The sequence below is a fragment of the Electrophorus electricus genome, chromosome 24 (genome assembly GCF_013358815.1).
Source record: "Electrophorus electricus isolate fEleEle1 chromosome 24, fEleEle1.pri, whole genome shotgun sequence".
NCBI lineage: Eukaryota > Metazoa > Chordata > Actinopteri > Gymnotiformes > Gymnotidae > Electrophorus > Electrophorus electricus.
Window position 1 is genome coordinate 1,492,796 of NC_049558.1, and position 13,686 is coordinate 1,506,481.

Sequence of the window (13,686 nt, forward strand, 5' to 3'; positions counted from 1 at the left end):
TAATTGAGTGTCATCGGCATAGCAGTGGTAGGAGAAACCATGAGAAGATATTACATCACCAAGAGAACGAGTATACAAAGAGAAAAGGGCCCAATACTGAGCCTTGTGGAACACCAGTGGAGAGTCTACACGGTTTGGATGTGGATGCTCTCCATGTCACCTGATAGGACCGTCCCTCCAGATAGGACTGAAACCATCTCCAAGCAGACCCAGTCACACCAAGCCTGGAGAGAACAGAGAGAAGAATGTTGTGGTTCACTGTGTCAAAGGCTGCTGAAAGGTCTAGAAGAATCAAAACAGATGAGTTTGGCAGCATGAAGTTTCTCTGTCACTGCTATGAGGGCCATTTCTATAGAATGTGCCGGTTTGCAGGCAAACTGATTGGGATCATGCAGCTGGTTCTGGGTGAGGAAAAGAGACAATTGATTATAAACTGTTTGTTCGGGGGCCTTTGAGAGGAAAGAGAGAAGTGATACCAGAATACAAGGCTATGAACACTATTGTTATGACCACTGATAGTTGAGTCCAGGTTGCACAGCTGGATGGACAACCAGTATCCAAGACGTTTCCCAGGTGGATGCTAGCACACCTGGATAGCGCAATTCTCCAGATGTTGGTCCTCACCTCATCTATTGACATTTAGCTTACATTTTTATCCAAAGCAACTTATAGCTACGACTGAGTACAACTTGAGCAATTGAGGCTTAAGGGTCTTACTCAGGGAAACCTGGCAGCGCTTGAACCAGCAACTTTCTGATTACAAGTCACATATCTTAAACACTGAGCTACCACTGCCCAGCTACCAATGTTTGTACCAATGAATACCCCCTTAATTAATTAACACTCTTCCTGTCAGCTCCGTGTCACAGCCTGTCCTGTACAAAAACCTGAGATCTATATACAAATACTTTATCAAAAAGTGGACAATCCAACCTCTCTCTTATTTACTTCGTTATCATGCCCTGATGGAACTTACAAATAGCTGTAAGACGTTCCCAGGCGAATTCAGATTAACACGATTAACTGCCACAGCCTGAGGGCACAAGAACAGTAACTGCCTCGTCGCTGAGGCAGAGGAAGACGGCTGTTACTATGGACACAGAGTCGCCGCGTGCACGCGCGTGTTCCCCGAACGCGCGGTGGAAGACGCCAGAAGCCAGTGTCACCGCGCGCGAAGACCGCAGCTGAGGCACGCGAGGATCCCGCGCAGGCTTCGCTAACGTTAGCTTACGTTTACACGCGAGTTGTCTTTCGCGTTTATTAAGCGCAGACAGATCTCTAAGAAAGGACGAGGGCACTTGATAGAGAAACTAACTCGGTGAACGCGGAAAGTTGATATCGACATGTAAGTGTTCCACTAGCGAAATAAACGCTAAGTTGGCTAGGGCTAGCCCGCCGATGCTAGCTAATGCTGGCTAACGACTAACGCCGATTTTAGTCAGCTAGGCTAGGCTAGCTAGCTCAAAACGCCAGCAAGCCTGTCATTAAAGCTAGTACTATTCGAATAAGACGTTAATGTTACATACTAGAGGGTTACTTATCTGAAACGACACAAATGTTTAATTAAAACTAAAGGCGTCACTGGGAGGCAAATAGCTGCTGGCTATGCCCGTGACGACACTCGGGATAGCTAACCTAGCTAACGCATCTTACAGTAAACGTTAGCCTAAGGCTATCTCTCCTCGTCTGTTCACTGTGCTTAGCCAGCTACCATGCCGTAGTGACCCCTTAGATAATTATCCCTAAATCATTTATGTCTTCATCTTGCACCACTGCTTCCCAATTCCTTGGAAAATTCGAGAAATTAGATTAGCTAGGTTAGCTAACGGCCGCTCGTTGGTGATGCTGAATTGGTGATTAATTTGGTTTCCGGGTAATCGCGGCCTTTCTGAACCGTCTTGCAGACCGATTTCACACGTGCAAGCTGTGCTATGATTCTACAAAAATGTTTATTTCTCAAGTTGAACTGCGTATGTTTAGGAATGGTCATTGCCTGCTAACGCTAGGTTATCTAGCTAGCTGTATATCGTTAGCCTACGTCTTACAATGGCATGATATTGCAGTATCGGGCGCATTGTGGCAATCTGGCTAACGAGTTATCCTAGTTTAATGGAAAATGCTAACTTTAGTTACTGAAATTGGCGATCTAGATTGACCATAAGATAGTGCCGCTAAATATTACATAGCTACATGGTTAACTGACCAGGCCTGGCAGTTTATATATCCAAGGTTATGGAAGTCAGTGTGTGCACGTTAACCAGCTTAGCTAGCTGGGTGCAGAGCTGGGCATTGGGGTGATTGCTGGTGTGGTGTGCGGTACCTAGTGTTGCCAAGGTAACGTCGACTATCGCCTAATCATCCAGTTCACACATCACCGCAGTTCAGTTTAGGAGGTGCTTTATTTTTCAGTAAGATGTGCTTTGTTTTGCATATCGATAAGAATGCTGAACTGCATTCACACTTTAGGCCTTTCTGTAGCTTTGTCCAAGATGCCAAGTTGGCCTGTGTACAATTTTTGTGCACTTTAGCTAGGCTGCGTGAACACCAGCATCCACTTAGTGAGAAGAGTTGGCTTCTTTTTAAGTGATCTACTCAGCACTTTTTTAAAAAAAACAAAACATTTCTCTATTAAATAGGCAGGCAGCAACCGCTAAGTGGTATGACCGACGGGACCTTGTCTTTATTGAATTCTGTGTAGAAGACAGCAGAGATGTTGAAGTGAAATTTGAGAAATCAAAGCTTGATTTCAGGTATGTTGTCAAATTTCATTTTGAAAGTATCAACACAAGGTTTTCATCACTGTTTTTTTATTTATTTATTTATTTTCGCATATTTGCATCATTCTATGTAAGATGTTTTCTGTTCAGTTGTGTAGGTGGAGTTGATACCATTAAATATCATAATGAAGTAGGTCTTTTTGAGGCCATCGACCCAAATGTAAGTATATGAGAAACAGTCTGATATTTTTTTTGACTAGATGACAGCTGCATAATTGTGCAATGTAGTAAGAATAATTTTCACATCTTTTGCAGGACTCAAAGCACAAACGTACAGACAGGTCTGTTTTTTGTTGTCTAAGAAAAGCAGAACCTGGTAAATCATGGCCAAGGTTAACAAAAGATAAAACAAAGGTGAGGATTTTTTAAAATTTATTTTAACATTTGAATGAGTAAAGTATGGAATTCATATCAAAACATGCTAATTATTTTATCCATTTATTCAGTGTAATTGGCTCAGTGTTGACTTCAATAATTGGAAAGACTGGGAGGACGATTCAGATGAAGAGTTGTCCAGCTATGACCGTTTCTCAGAGGTGAGTTTGCAGATAGTTTTGCCGTGAGAGGTTTTACCTAGAGGAGCAGGAATGAATGCTTTTTGTGCTTCTACAGATGATGAACAACATGGGAGGGGAAGATGATCTGCCTGACATGGATGGTGCAGATGATGTAGGGCTTTCATTACATCAAACACACTTACACACTTCTTTCTTTTAGGGAGAGTATTAGGAAAATTCTTGTGCACAATATTAGGATCTTTCAGGTGTGTACTTAATGGTGTTTTAAATTCACCACACCAAGTTTAAATATCTGTTGTTTGTCTGATCAAATTATTTCAGTCAAATGGTTGGATTTTAATTACCTGGTACCAGTTAAAGTATTTTAAATCAATCTCCGTGGTATAGCATCTAAAATACTTACTCTTAGATTTTAGATTCTTTGAAGTAACTACGCTGTACTTTAATGACAGTTTTACACACCAGTGTTCTCTTAACCAGCTTCATGAGGCAGTCACCTTTGATGCTTTTCCATCAGACAATTTCACATATGCAGAATGAGGAACTAAAGTTCTGAAAGAAAATCTATTTGCTGAGGGTGCATCTAAAAATTTTTGCCTGTGTGTTTTATAAATTAATTTATACATAGGCTAAGACTTTTCCCAAATTATATTTCTCTTAGAAACAAACTTATGCATGATCCATTAGATTAAAATGGCTTTTTCTACTATTAAAAACATACATTCAGTCAGATGTGTTCACACCTTTGACTGGTACTATATATATGTATATAATAAAAGTGTATTTTTTAAGGAAATAATTGATCATTATTGGACTTTCATAGTGTAATTAGTGTTCATTGAAGCATACACTATCTTTATGCTGAATAACTCCTCACAATAACCTTTTCTGTGGTTTACTGTTTCAAAATGCAGGAAGAGTCTCCAGATAGTGATGATGAGAGTAAGTCTGTCTGCATTGTTGATTGTTGTTTCTTATTAGAACTAATCTTCTGCCAGAAGTGTGGGTGTGGGTGTGGGTGTGGTGTTGTTTCCCTGGGATGTCTGGCTGGCAGACCACATTCAACCCAGCCATGAGCATGATGGATAAAATCTCTGGTCACACTGAAGTGCCTGATAAACTCATAGCAGCTTAGTACCCACATACATGCTACTATCATGTCAGTGTCAAGGTACCGTTGAGAATAGTCTCAACAAGTAATACATGTAGTGGCCTGTCACAAAATTGTGTGTCTATAAATTGAGATGAATAACCATTTTCTTTCTGAACCGTTTACAGAGATGCCTGATCTGGAGTGAATGTGCAAAAGATGTCACCTTATGGCAGAAAACAAGGATCGTCACTTAACTGTTATTTGGAGAAAATGGCTAGTTATGAGTGGGTAATGATTAAAGACACACACACATACAGATCAGCAAACAAACATAAAAGGCCTACATCTGGAGCTTTTTTCCAACAGTGTCACAACAATAGTACCATTGTGTTGATGGCTGTCCTGTCATCAGTGCTGTCTTTACCTTTGATTCTGCATGGACAGTTTGAAGTTCTTAATGTTTTGTGTATTCTGGCCATCATCCGTTTACTCATTGGTGGGGTGGGTAGAGCAGTGATGACCTTTGGTATCTGTGAGGTGGTCCATTATATAGCATACACATTGTAATTCCTTGTGTTTGGAAAATGCATAAAAATTCACATTTAGACCCCATTTCTGGTTCAGACTGTAAATTTCATTTATATTTTGATGTTAATTTAAGCTTTTTTAGTTTGTTTTTGTTTTGTCTGTGTGTGGGTGAAAGAATTATTCTTCTTCTCAGGCTTGTACTTCTTTGTTCAACTGCAGTTGCTAGCCAAACATTTACTGGATTTAAACATAGCTGCGTTTGAAGCTGATGAACTTGCTTTTTCTGCTTTACTGGTAAACACCTTTTCAAGGCATTCTAGATGGGGATTTGTCCATGAAACACATTGACATGAAATCAGATATGTTTAAAGTACATAGTCCTGTCTGTACACATTGCTTTACAAAATGATTTAAATTTATCATTTATTGTTCGTCACACTTAAAAGTGTAGCAGGCATTTGAGCACTGATATCTTCCATTTATGTAAAGTGAAGTGATACAATGCAAGCTTCACGGCTGTACAGAACAAAAGGGTAACTTAACAATAGCTGACCAAATTGTTTGCACTCCAAATATCAATACAAGTGTGACTAAAACAAACAAATGTTTATTATGCTGTGCTAACCTGTTACCACAGGTTGAGGAACTTCAGTTTGTTAAATGCAGTGGGATTTTGTCTACATATTTCTAATAAACTGTCTCTAAATCATGGCTTCACACATTTGTTTAATAACACATCAAGCAAACAAAAATAGTTGTGTGTGGTTCCTACAGATATTTGACAACTAGGAAATTGAGGAAAGAAGGAGGGAAAAAAAGCTGCGTAATGTCCAACTTTAAAAAAGTCCGTCCAACTGCAGGACAATTAGTGCATTTGAGCCAATAGTTAAGTGCCGTGGAATGTAATGTAGATGTAGTGGGAAAGTCCTGTATGTGTGACTAGATGGTGCCAAAGTGACGTGCTTTGTTACACCAAGGCGATAGTCCAGCAGAGGGCGCCAAATGTCTGCTTTCCTGAAAGCTGCTCTCATTGAACGATTTGCATAGACGCAAACCAGAACATATTGCAGCAATTTAAAATTTAAACCGAGAGCTTTTTTTTTTCTCTACCAGGAAATAATTATCAGAACGTGGTAGAACTCCTTTTTAAACTACTGTTATTTACATCCAGATTCTAGACATATATTTAACCACAAAAGTCTTTTAAGCATGTTTTGAGGGACTGCGGTCCTCCTTAAAGTCCACAATTTGGTGGTCAGCAACATTCAGGCCCCTAGTGTGGTATAGAAGCGTTTGTTAGGCACATACACATGAATATCACAACCATTGCATAATGCTGCCTGTTTTTTCCTTGCGTTTGCACTGCTTAACTAATCTTTAACAACTAAAAATAAACTAGTAGAGAAATGCGTTTAACTATCATTTGAATATTCTGTTATCAGTTGTGATGCTCAGACTGCTTGACACAATAGTTCACTCTGATTGGTCACATCATGTTGACTGGCTGCTGCTGCATTGTTGTCTTCACTGAAGCCGGCAGTAAGGGTGCACGGAGATCGCTCACGAGCACTCCTTTAATCACAAAAATGAGATTTTAAAACTGCAGCATGGCCAGTGTGCTATTTGGGAGGGCACGAAGCTTCTGGGTTTAACCAGCAAGGCCAAAATCTTTCTAATTCCTCTGTTCATCTCCGCCATAAGGGAGGCAGTGCACACTCTTTGCAACCTTCCAGAACGTCTGCTTGGGATGCAGTCTTTGAAGAATTATGCCAACACGGATGTGACGACTTCCAAACATGAGGAATGATTAGATCACATCACAGATTTTTTAAAAATGTCCTCTATATGGAGGACATACACCGGTTAATTTGATGACCACAAAGCAATTTGATTCTTCACCTCATGTGAACTGCACTTTATAGAAAAAAGTGAAAAGAATAATCACTTTCATAAATATTGTTTGCCACTTTTAGCGTGTAAAATTATTTATTCTTTCTTTAATTGCTTGACAGTCTATGACACTACCTTGTTCTGTATTGCATAAATTGCATACACCTTGGAAATCCAGTTTGAATGATGGGCTCCGGTAAAAAAAAAAAAAAAAAAACTCCGCATGAGCAGTGTTTTTTAAATGCACAGCACCTGAATAAAGGAAACGGTGTTAACTGTGTTCATCTTGCTTCCAGTATCACATATCGGCTTCAGTGTTCACCATGGAGACGAGTCGGGCTGAAGTCCCTTTGCAATCTATATGCCTGCAGCCATGCAGCCACCAGTAAATGTCACATGATGTAAGTCCAAAGTCCAGGGCTTTGGATTTGGCGATTGTCAGCAGTCTAAAACGGGAAAGTAATAGAAAAGTCCCCATGCAAGCAAATTTAACCCATTTCCACTGTGGCCTGGGCTTACTACCAACAAAAGGTGGCTTATGGACACATGAACGGGATGGTCGGGTGTGAATTCAGCACACAGTAGATATATACAAAGTGGTTACCTCTGCAGCTCCTGGACCCACAAAGTTTGTGTATCTACATCCGAAGCACAAGAATCTTTGTGCTGCTTTGCTCCACGGTGAAGATGCAGGCATGCAGCATGCAGTGAGGGATCATTTTTGTTAGGTAAAGGGAGCCTGTGTCTACCCAGAGGTTCCCAGTACTGTTGTCAGTCATTTCTAAGTATTCTGTCAGTACACTAATGGTGCAGCAGGTGGCGACTTCTTTTGTGCTCTGTGCCACATTTCTGTTGGCTTCTTCACTTAAGTGATCCGTTTTCAAAACAGGACAGTTGATTTCTGGATATGTTATGTGTATTTAAACAAATATCAATTTATGCCTAAATATTTACATACATGAGTATTTGCTTTGATGCATTAAGGTATGTAAAAAGCATCTAGCTAACATGCACTCTGGTCACTCATGAAAGAGACAAATAAAGTGGAACAGTGTAAGCCAGGTACAGAACTCCTTTACGATCAGCCAGCTGGCTTTAGAGACGTGTAGTGGTGCATCTAATAACGTGAGGCTGTAATTCTCCACCTGATACTGTTGATGATTTCACTAGTCTGTTATGTTGGTGCAGATGTTGTGCAGTACAGAAACCTGACTGTTCTGCTACCTTTCACTGCTTAATGGAGATATTAAATGTCCTCTAGCAAAAGCAACACTATTAAAGCAACAGGAACTACTGCTGTTGCCAGGATTTTGCTTCCACCTATTATGAAAAAGACAAACACATGAGTACAGCGGTATTCTTTCTCAGTTGGACCGAGGCTCAGCGGCAGGCTCTGCCATCCTTCCTCTTCTGCAAACATGGATTTTTGAGCTTTTTATTGGGTCTTGGGACAACAGCCCTGCTAGCACACACAATGTGATCTATCTAATCAGTTCTGCACAGAACAAACTGGCATCCTGATCTACTGGCAGCCTGGGTACTGTGCTGTAAAAGACACACTCTTTCCAATTTAATGTTAAAACGAAAGGGAATGGGTGTGTAATTGTGGCTCTGGTGTTACTTTGTTTTGGGTGGCAGATATAGTAAAGGCGTGACTGAATTCTTAAAAATCACATTTTTTGTTGTCTTTTTAAAAAACTCATTATTGATATCCCCATTAATCACATGAGTGTGTTTTTCATTGTCATGCCTTGGATGTTTTACAAGTCAGGGCAGAAAAGAATAAAATCATGTTTTTTTAAACATGCAACATATAAAGTGCTTTCAGGCTTCTGAAGACTAAACAAAGTACTGTCAGTCATATTTAAGCAGCATTTAGTTTTTGTCATTTCCATGTCCATGTGCAGTGTCATATCTGTGGGCCCATCTGCACAGTGAGATGAATTGTCCACTGGTCTCTTTTTGTCAGCACTTAATCCTCTGTGAAAGTACTGGATAGTTTTAGGGGCCCAAATGCTTGTTCAGCTCAAGCCAGAGGACACAGACGACCCCACAGCCACACACAACACACCAGGCTACCACAGTGGCCCCTAGTATGAAATCTTCGTTATTATTCTGATTACAATATCTCCTCTAATAGTTAGGGCTTGTTTTTTAAAACAAAGGTTAGTCCTGAACTAAACTACACTGCCACTGGAGATATGTTTTAGTGTACAACTACATTTAGTTTGTTATTTGAAAAATGTATCATATAGGGCAGAAATAGAATAGGGCAGTAATAGATTTGACATATTTTATGTTCTTGTGCCAGGCTTATAAGTGGGAACTCGGCAGGGTTAAACCGAGGACATAGATTGTGGAAGTGTAAGAAACAAAATATGCCTCTAAAGCCGAAGTGAAAATGAAATTGCCCTGCCCAAACTTCCCTCCACTGTGTACAGTACCTCATCTGTGGCTTTGTGTCATAGCCAAGTACATCTTAGACATACAGGTGAGAAAAGAGTTAAAAATGTTTTTTTGTATTTATGCCGCGTCCACAAGCCCCTCCCACAAGGCTTCAGGGAGATTATGACATCATAGTGGCCTGAGGGAATTATAAATGTTCCTGTGGACACCCCTATCCCAGCAGTGAGGCTGAATGTCCGGGGGACATGCTTGACGTTTATCTACCCGTGTCCCTTAATACCAACCTGCATCATCAACTCCACATATAAAGCTTTATGGCAAAAGTAGCAGGCGTGCATGGGGCAGGATGAATGCTTTCACCCTTTGTGCACAAAGACATCTGTGGCTTTGAAAGGCATCTGTGCTTTTATCTTTATTTTAATTGTTGCTACATTTTTTAATGCCCGGACACTTAAACATAGCAGGTTAGTGGGGATTTTTCAGCTTTAGTGGCTTGGTTTATTTGAAACTGTTTCTACCTCCTAGCTCAGTTTGAGGTTTTGAGCTTGTGTCCCTACACACTGCGACCATGTGGGAGTTGCGCTCCAGGTCTTTCTGGCGGGCGGTGTTCGCCGAGTTCTACGGCTCTGTGATCTTTGTGTTTTTCGGGCTCGGCGCAGCTCTGCGCTGGACCCCGGGCTCACACAACGTACTCTATGTGGCTTTCTGCTTCGGATTGGCCGCCGCCACACTTGTCCAGACTTTAGGCCACGTGAGTGGCGGCCACATCAACCCGGCTGTCACGTTCGCCTACCTGGTCAGCTCCCGGTTGTCCGTGTTCCGCGCCTTTTTCTACATGTGTGCCCAGTGTCTGGGGGCGCTGGCCGGGGCAGCCGTGCTGTACGGAGTCACGCCAGCCAACGTGAGAGGCAACCTAGCTCTTAATACAGTAAGTCAATGGGCCTCTGCATGGCCCTCCACACTCTTTGCTTACATGCTGTTCTGTTCCAATGTTTGCTGTTAGTGTTTGATATTAGTTTGACAGTTATTCACTTTGGATTCACTTTGAGATGTTTTGTCCCTTTTTGGCAAATCTTCTGCTATTATGTTTTCTGAAATGGACAAATGAAGATGTGAACAATTCCACGCAACGTACAGTTATAAATCTAGATAAACTGAAGCATTGAATCATGGTTTAGGATAGAACCAGTCATATAAATGTTGTGCCCTTTTCTGGCATTTATATTTTAATTAAAAAAAATTTTAAAATGTAAAAATATGACATCTTGACCACTGCAGTCCCAAGTGACAACTGGCATGATGGATATGAGTGTGTATCTCCTATGACTTTAGTGCACCGACTGCGGGTTCGGGTTCCTTTTGAGCTTTTAGTTTGGCGGAACACCCGAGCTGCCACAGTGGACTGAGACTCGCTGATGCTGACTTCACTCTCGTCACCACACTTCCCCCCCCTAGCTGCAGCCAGGCATTGGCCTTGGAATGGCTACCACCATGGAGGTGTTCCTCACCCTGCAACTGGTGGTGTGTGTGTTCGCCGTGACTGACGAGAGACGCACCGACCAGGTGGGCTCCGGAGCTCTGGCCATCGGCTTCTCTGTCCTCGTGGGACATTTATTGGGGGTGAGCGGACCCTGCAGCTCTTGTGGTGTGCTCCTCCACCATACTTGGCTGGATAAGTAAGCAGGTTGGTGTGTTTTAAGAGCTAAAATCTGTTGCAGATGTTCTACACTGGTGCTGGAATGAACCCTGCAAGGTCCTTTGCACCTGCTATGATCTTCAGGAACTTCGTAAACCACTGGGTGAGATGGAGTTAGTTACAACAGCATGGATGAATAAAGCTTAAGGTGTTTTACGTGGAATTCTTAATATGCTCAGTTATCTCTGCATCTCTCTCTCTCTCTCTCTCTGACAGGTGTACTGGGTCGGTCCCATGGTGGGCGGAGCTATAGGTGCCCTGCTGTATGACTTCATGCTGTTCCCACGAATGCCCAGCTGGTCCGAGCGACTGGTTGTTCTAAAGGGCAGTTGCCACCCAGAGGCCGAGGCTCAGCACAAAACCCGGGGCGAGCTGCTGGAACTCCAGACACAGGCCTTATAAACATAGAGTGGAAAGGTTAGCTGTCTTACCAATAACACCTCACCAAATGCATGTATGCTTCAAAACTGGCTGCTTTGGCACAAAATCCACTGGCTCCGAGCCAGATTACCCACGTCTGTATCTCTGCTTTGTATACAGAGCCTGGCCATGCCTGATCAGGCGGCAGCAAGAACCCTCCTCATCTCCCACATCACCTTGCTCCCTAAACCCTTCATACTACATCCTATAACTTACAGCTTCTGCACCCAAAATCCTTGGACTGCTGGACTAACAATGAGTGTTAGAAGATGACTGGCCACTGAGGGCAACACAGCTGGTACAGAGAGCGGGTCCCGCCTGCCTCTCTGGCTGGACAGGACAGGGGCTTTCCTCAGTTGTACTCCTGCACGCTTTTCTCTTTCTGGTTTATTAAGTTGTTGATCTTTTGTTATTTCATATAAGTGACACATTTCCTATATTAGCATTGCTCAGCAATTTATTAGACAAAACGTTTAGTTGTGTGTGTTTGTGGCTCATGCCACACACAGTCCTGTAGTCCACAGATGTAGTCAAAGGGGTGGAGGAACTTTGGTGATGACCCAACTATGTGGGCTCAGATGCAACCTATTACCCAAAATTCTGTGAGATGCAGGTGAAGACCAATCAGAGTGGATGGTTCTAGTTTGACCTGTTGCTCAGCCATTGCGGTAATCATTCGAAGGAGTGTTAAATACTCCTGAACCTGTGAACAGCAGTTAGTCTCCTTCTCCGCCTGCAGAACCATTGTGCAGGTGCCACAGTGAGAGCACTCCGGAGGACTTGCTAGTTTAGTTCAATGTCTTGATTCACATTTTTAACATAAGGTTCAACCAGTTCATCCACTTTGGACTATCAGCCTGTCAACATTTGATTTTGTTAAACCACAAAACATAACCAATCTTTTAACTCTTATCTGATGCACTTGTTTTTTTTTTGTTTGTTTGGGGTTTTTTTTTGCAAAAATGAGTTTACAGATATTGTTTTTGTTGGGAAACTATTTGCTCAGTACCTCCAAGAGCAGAGGATTTATATTATGTTCAAGACTGTTGCCTTTTCTGCTATTTTGTAGAGATCCTACATGCCTACTGCCACACAAGGTGGCATGCGCAGGTTTAATGTTTAGCAGGTAATGTAGCAGTTGTAGACTTTTAACTACAGGTGGTGTTTACAAACGGGGACAGTAGGGATAACTCACAGTGTCAGTAACTGCACTGACATCATTCCCAGTCAGTACTGCAGAGAATAAACTGTTTTTCATCTCCATCTTACACTAACCTTTTGAAGATATTCAGGTAAGCAGATTTTTTGGTCAAGACAGCATGAAGATTCCTCTTTTAAGTTCCAAAGGATTGTTAAACTGCATGAATATACACAAATGATTATTTTAGGTCACTGCATATCTTCATTGTGTGTGTTTGTGTGTTAAAGAAAGCATGTGATTCTAAGATGTGCCACAGTGTTTGCTTTTTTTCATTAACACTGATTTTACATTTCATATTAATGATTTTCAGGCTTTTTCACAAACTGAAATTTAAATGACTTAAAATTCCTGAGAAATCCAAGGCCTTATGTCAAGGTATTATTTTGTATTATATTTAACTTTAGCTTTTCCCATGAATAAGTTTAGATTAAATATTTAGCTTTTTTTTTCATTAGAATTAATTACATTTCTAGATGCCATGGAAGAAAGTCTCTTTGGGAAATAAAACACTTGAAGCAGGTAATTAACACTGTTTAGTTTCCACAATACAGTTTATTAGGATTTTTTTTTTAAATACACAGATATAAATGGTGCATTGAGATTCTGTGGAAAGCTCGTCTTCCATAAAAACAAATTCTTGTCAGTCACTGAATTCAACACTACCAGAGAATACATCTAAACTTTCAAAATTTCTATTTTATCTCATTTACCCATTACTCCCAACAAAGCACTCAAAGCACAAAAGAATATTTTACAAGATTTAAAAGAAGTATTACTACAAGGCAATATCCACGCTTCATATATGAAGACCATACGTATATTACATATCAACTTTAATAGCTCCAAACCTGGACTAAAGACAGGAGGAAATGCTTTGATGGTCTAAGGTTGTGTGGATCCCATCCACATGAGGGGAAATGTGTAATAAAGGCACCTTGGAGATCTTGGCTATTACAAGTTTGAACAACTGATCTGTGAATTCCAAGCTTATTCATTCTTTTCCTACAAAAAAAATCCTTTATCAAGTCTTAACTAACAAAAATGTACAGATAGAAAGACTTTGTGGGGTTGTATCATACAGAATTTCAGGTCATATATTGATATTTCTTTTACGGACAAAATCACAGCACATATTTGTAAATACTGAATACTAGTTA

At 41.1% G+C, this 13,686-nt stretch overlaps 2 protein-coding genes across 2 annotated transcripts; both read left to right on the forward strand.

Moving 5' to 3' along the window:
* Window positions 1–1,147: 1,147 nt before the first annotated feature.
* On the forward strand, window positions 1,148–5,627 carry ptges3a (prostaglandin E synthase 3a (cytosolic)). Its single transcript, XM_027021357.2, has 8 exons — window positions 1,148–1,345; window positions 2,637–2,750; window positions 2,868–2,937; window positions 3,033–3,131; window positions 3,224–3,313; window positions 3,390–3,446; window positions 4,210–4,237; window positions 4,574–5,627. Coding segments are annotated over exons 1-8 (480 nt in total). The 5' UTR covers window positions 1,148–1,343; the 3' UTR covers window positions 4,594–5,627.
* A 4,129-nt stretch (window positions 5,628–9,756) lies between these two features.
* Window positions 9,757–12,934, forward strand: mipa (major intrinsic protein of lens fiber a). The gene is made up of 5 exons (XM_027021331.2): window positions 9,757–10,140; window positions 10,668–10,832; window positions 10,931–11,011; window positions 11,125–11,325; window positions 11,449–12,934. Exons 1-4 carry the CDS (start codon window positions 9,781–9,783, stop codon window positions 11,308–11,310), a joined length of 792 nt encoding a protein of 263 aa, XP_026877132.2. The 5' UTR covers window positions 9,757–9,780; the 3' UTR covers window positions 11,311–11,325; window positions 11,449–12,934.
* The last annotated feature ends 752 nt before the right edge of the window (window positions 12,935–13,686 follow it).

What these genes read in the sequence shown, in the direction of transcription:
- ptges3a (XM_027021357.2), top strand. An exon ending in TAACAAAAGATAAAACAAAG is followed by an intron (nt 3,132 to 3,223) that starts GTGAGGATTTTT and finishes CCATTTATTCAG; the next exon opens with TGTAATTGGCTCAGTGTTGA. An exon ending in TCCAGATAGTGATGATGAGA is followed by an intron (nt 4,238 to 4,573) that starts GTAAGTCTGTCT and finishes AACCGTTTACAG; the next exon opens with AGATGCCTGATCTGGAGTGA.
- mipa (XM_027021331.2), top strand. Translation starts at nt 9,781, where the DNA reads ATGTGGGAGTTGCGCTCCAGGTCTTTCTGGCGGGCGGTGTTCGCCGAG. An exon ending in GCAACCTAGCTCTTAATACA is followed by an intron (nt 10,141 to 10,667) that starts GTAAGTCAATGG and finishes TCCCCCCCCTAG; the next exon opens with CTGCAGCCAGGCATTGGCCT. An exon ending in GGAACTTCGTAAACCACTGG is followed by an intron (nt 11,012 to 11,124) that starts GTGAGATGGAGT and finishes TCTCTCTGACAG; the next exon opens with GTGTACTGGGTCGGTCCCAT.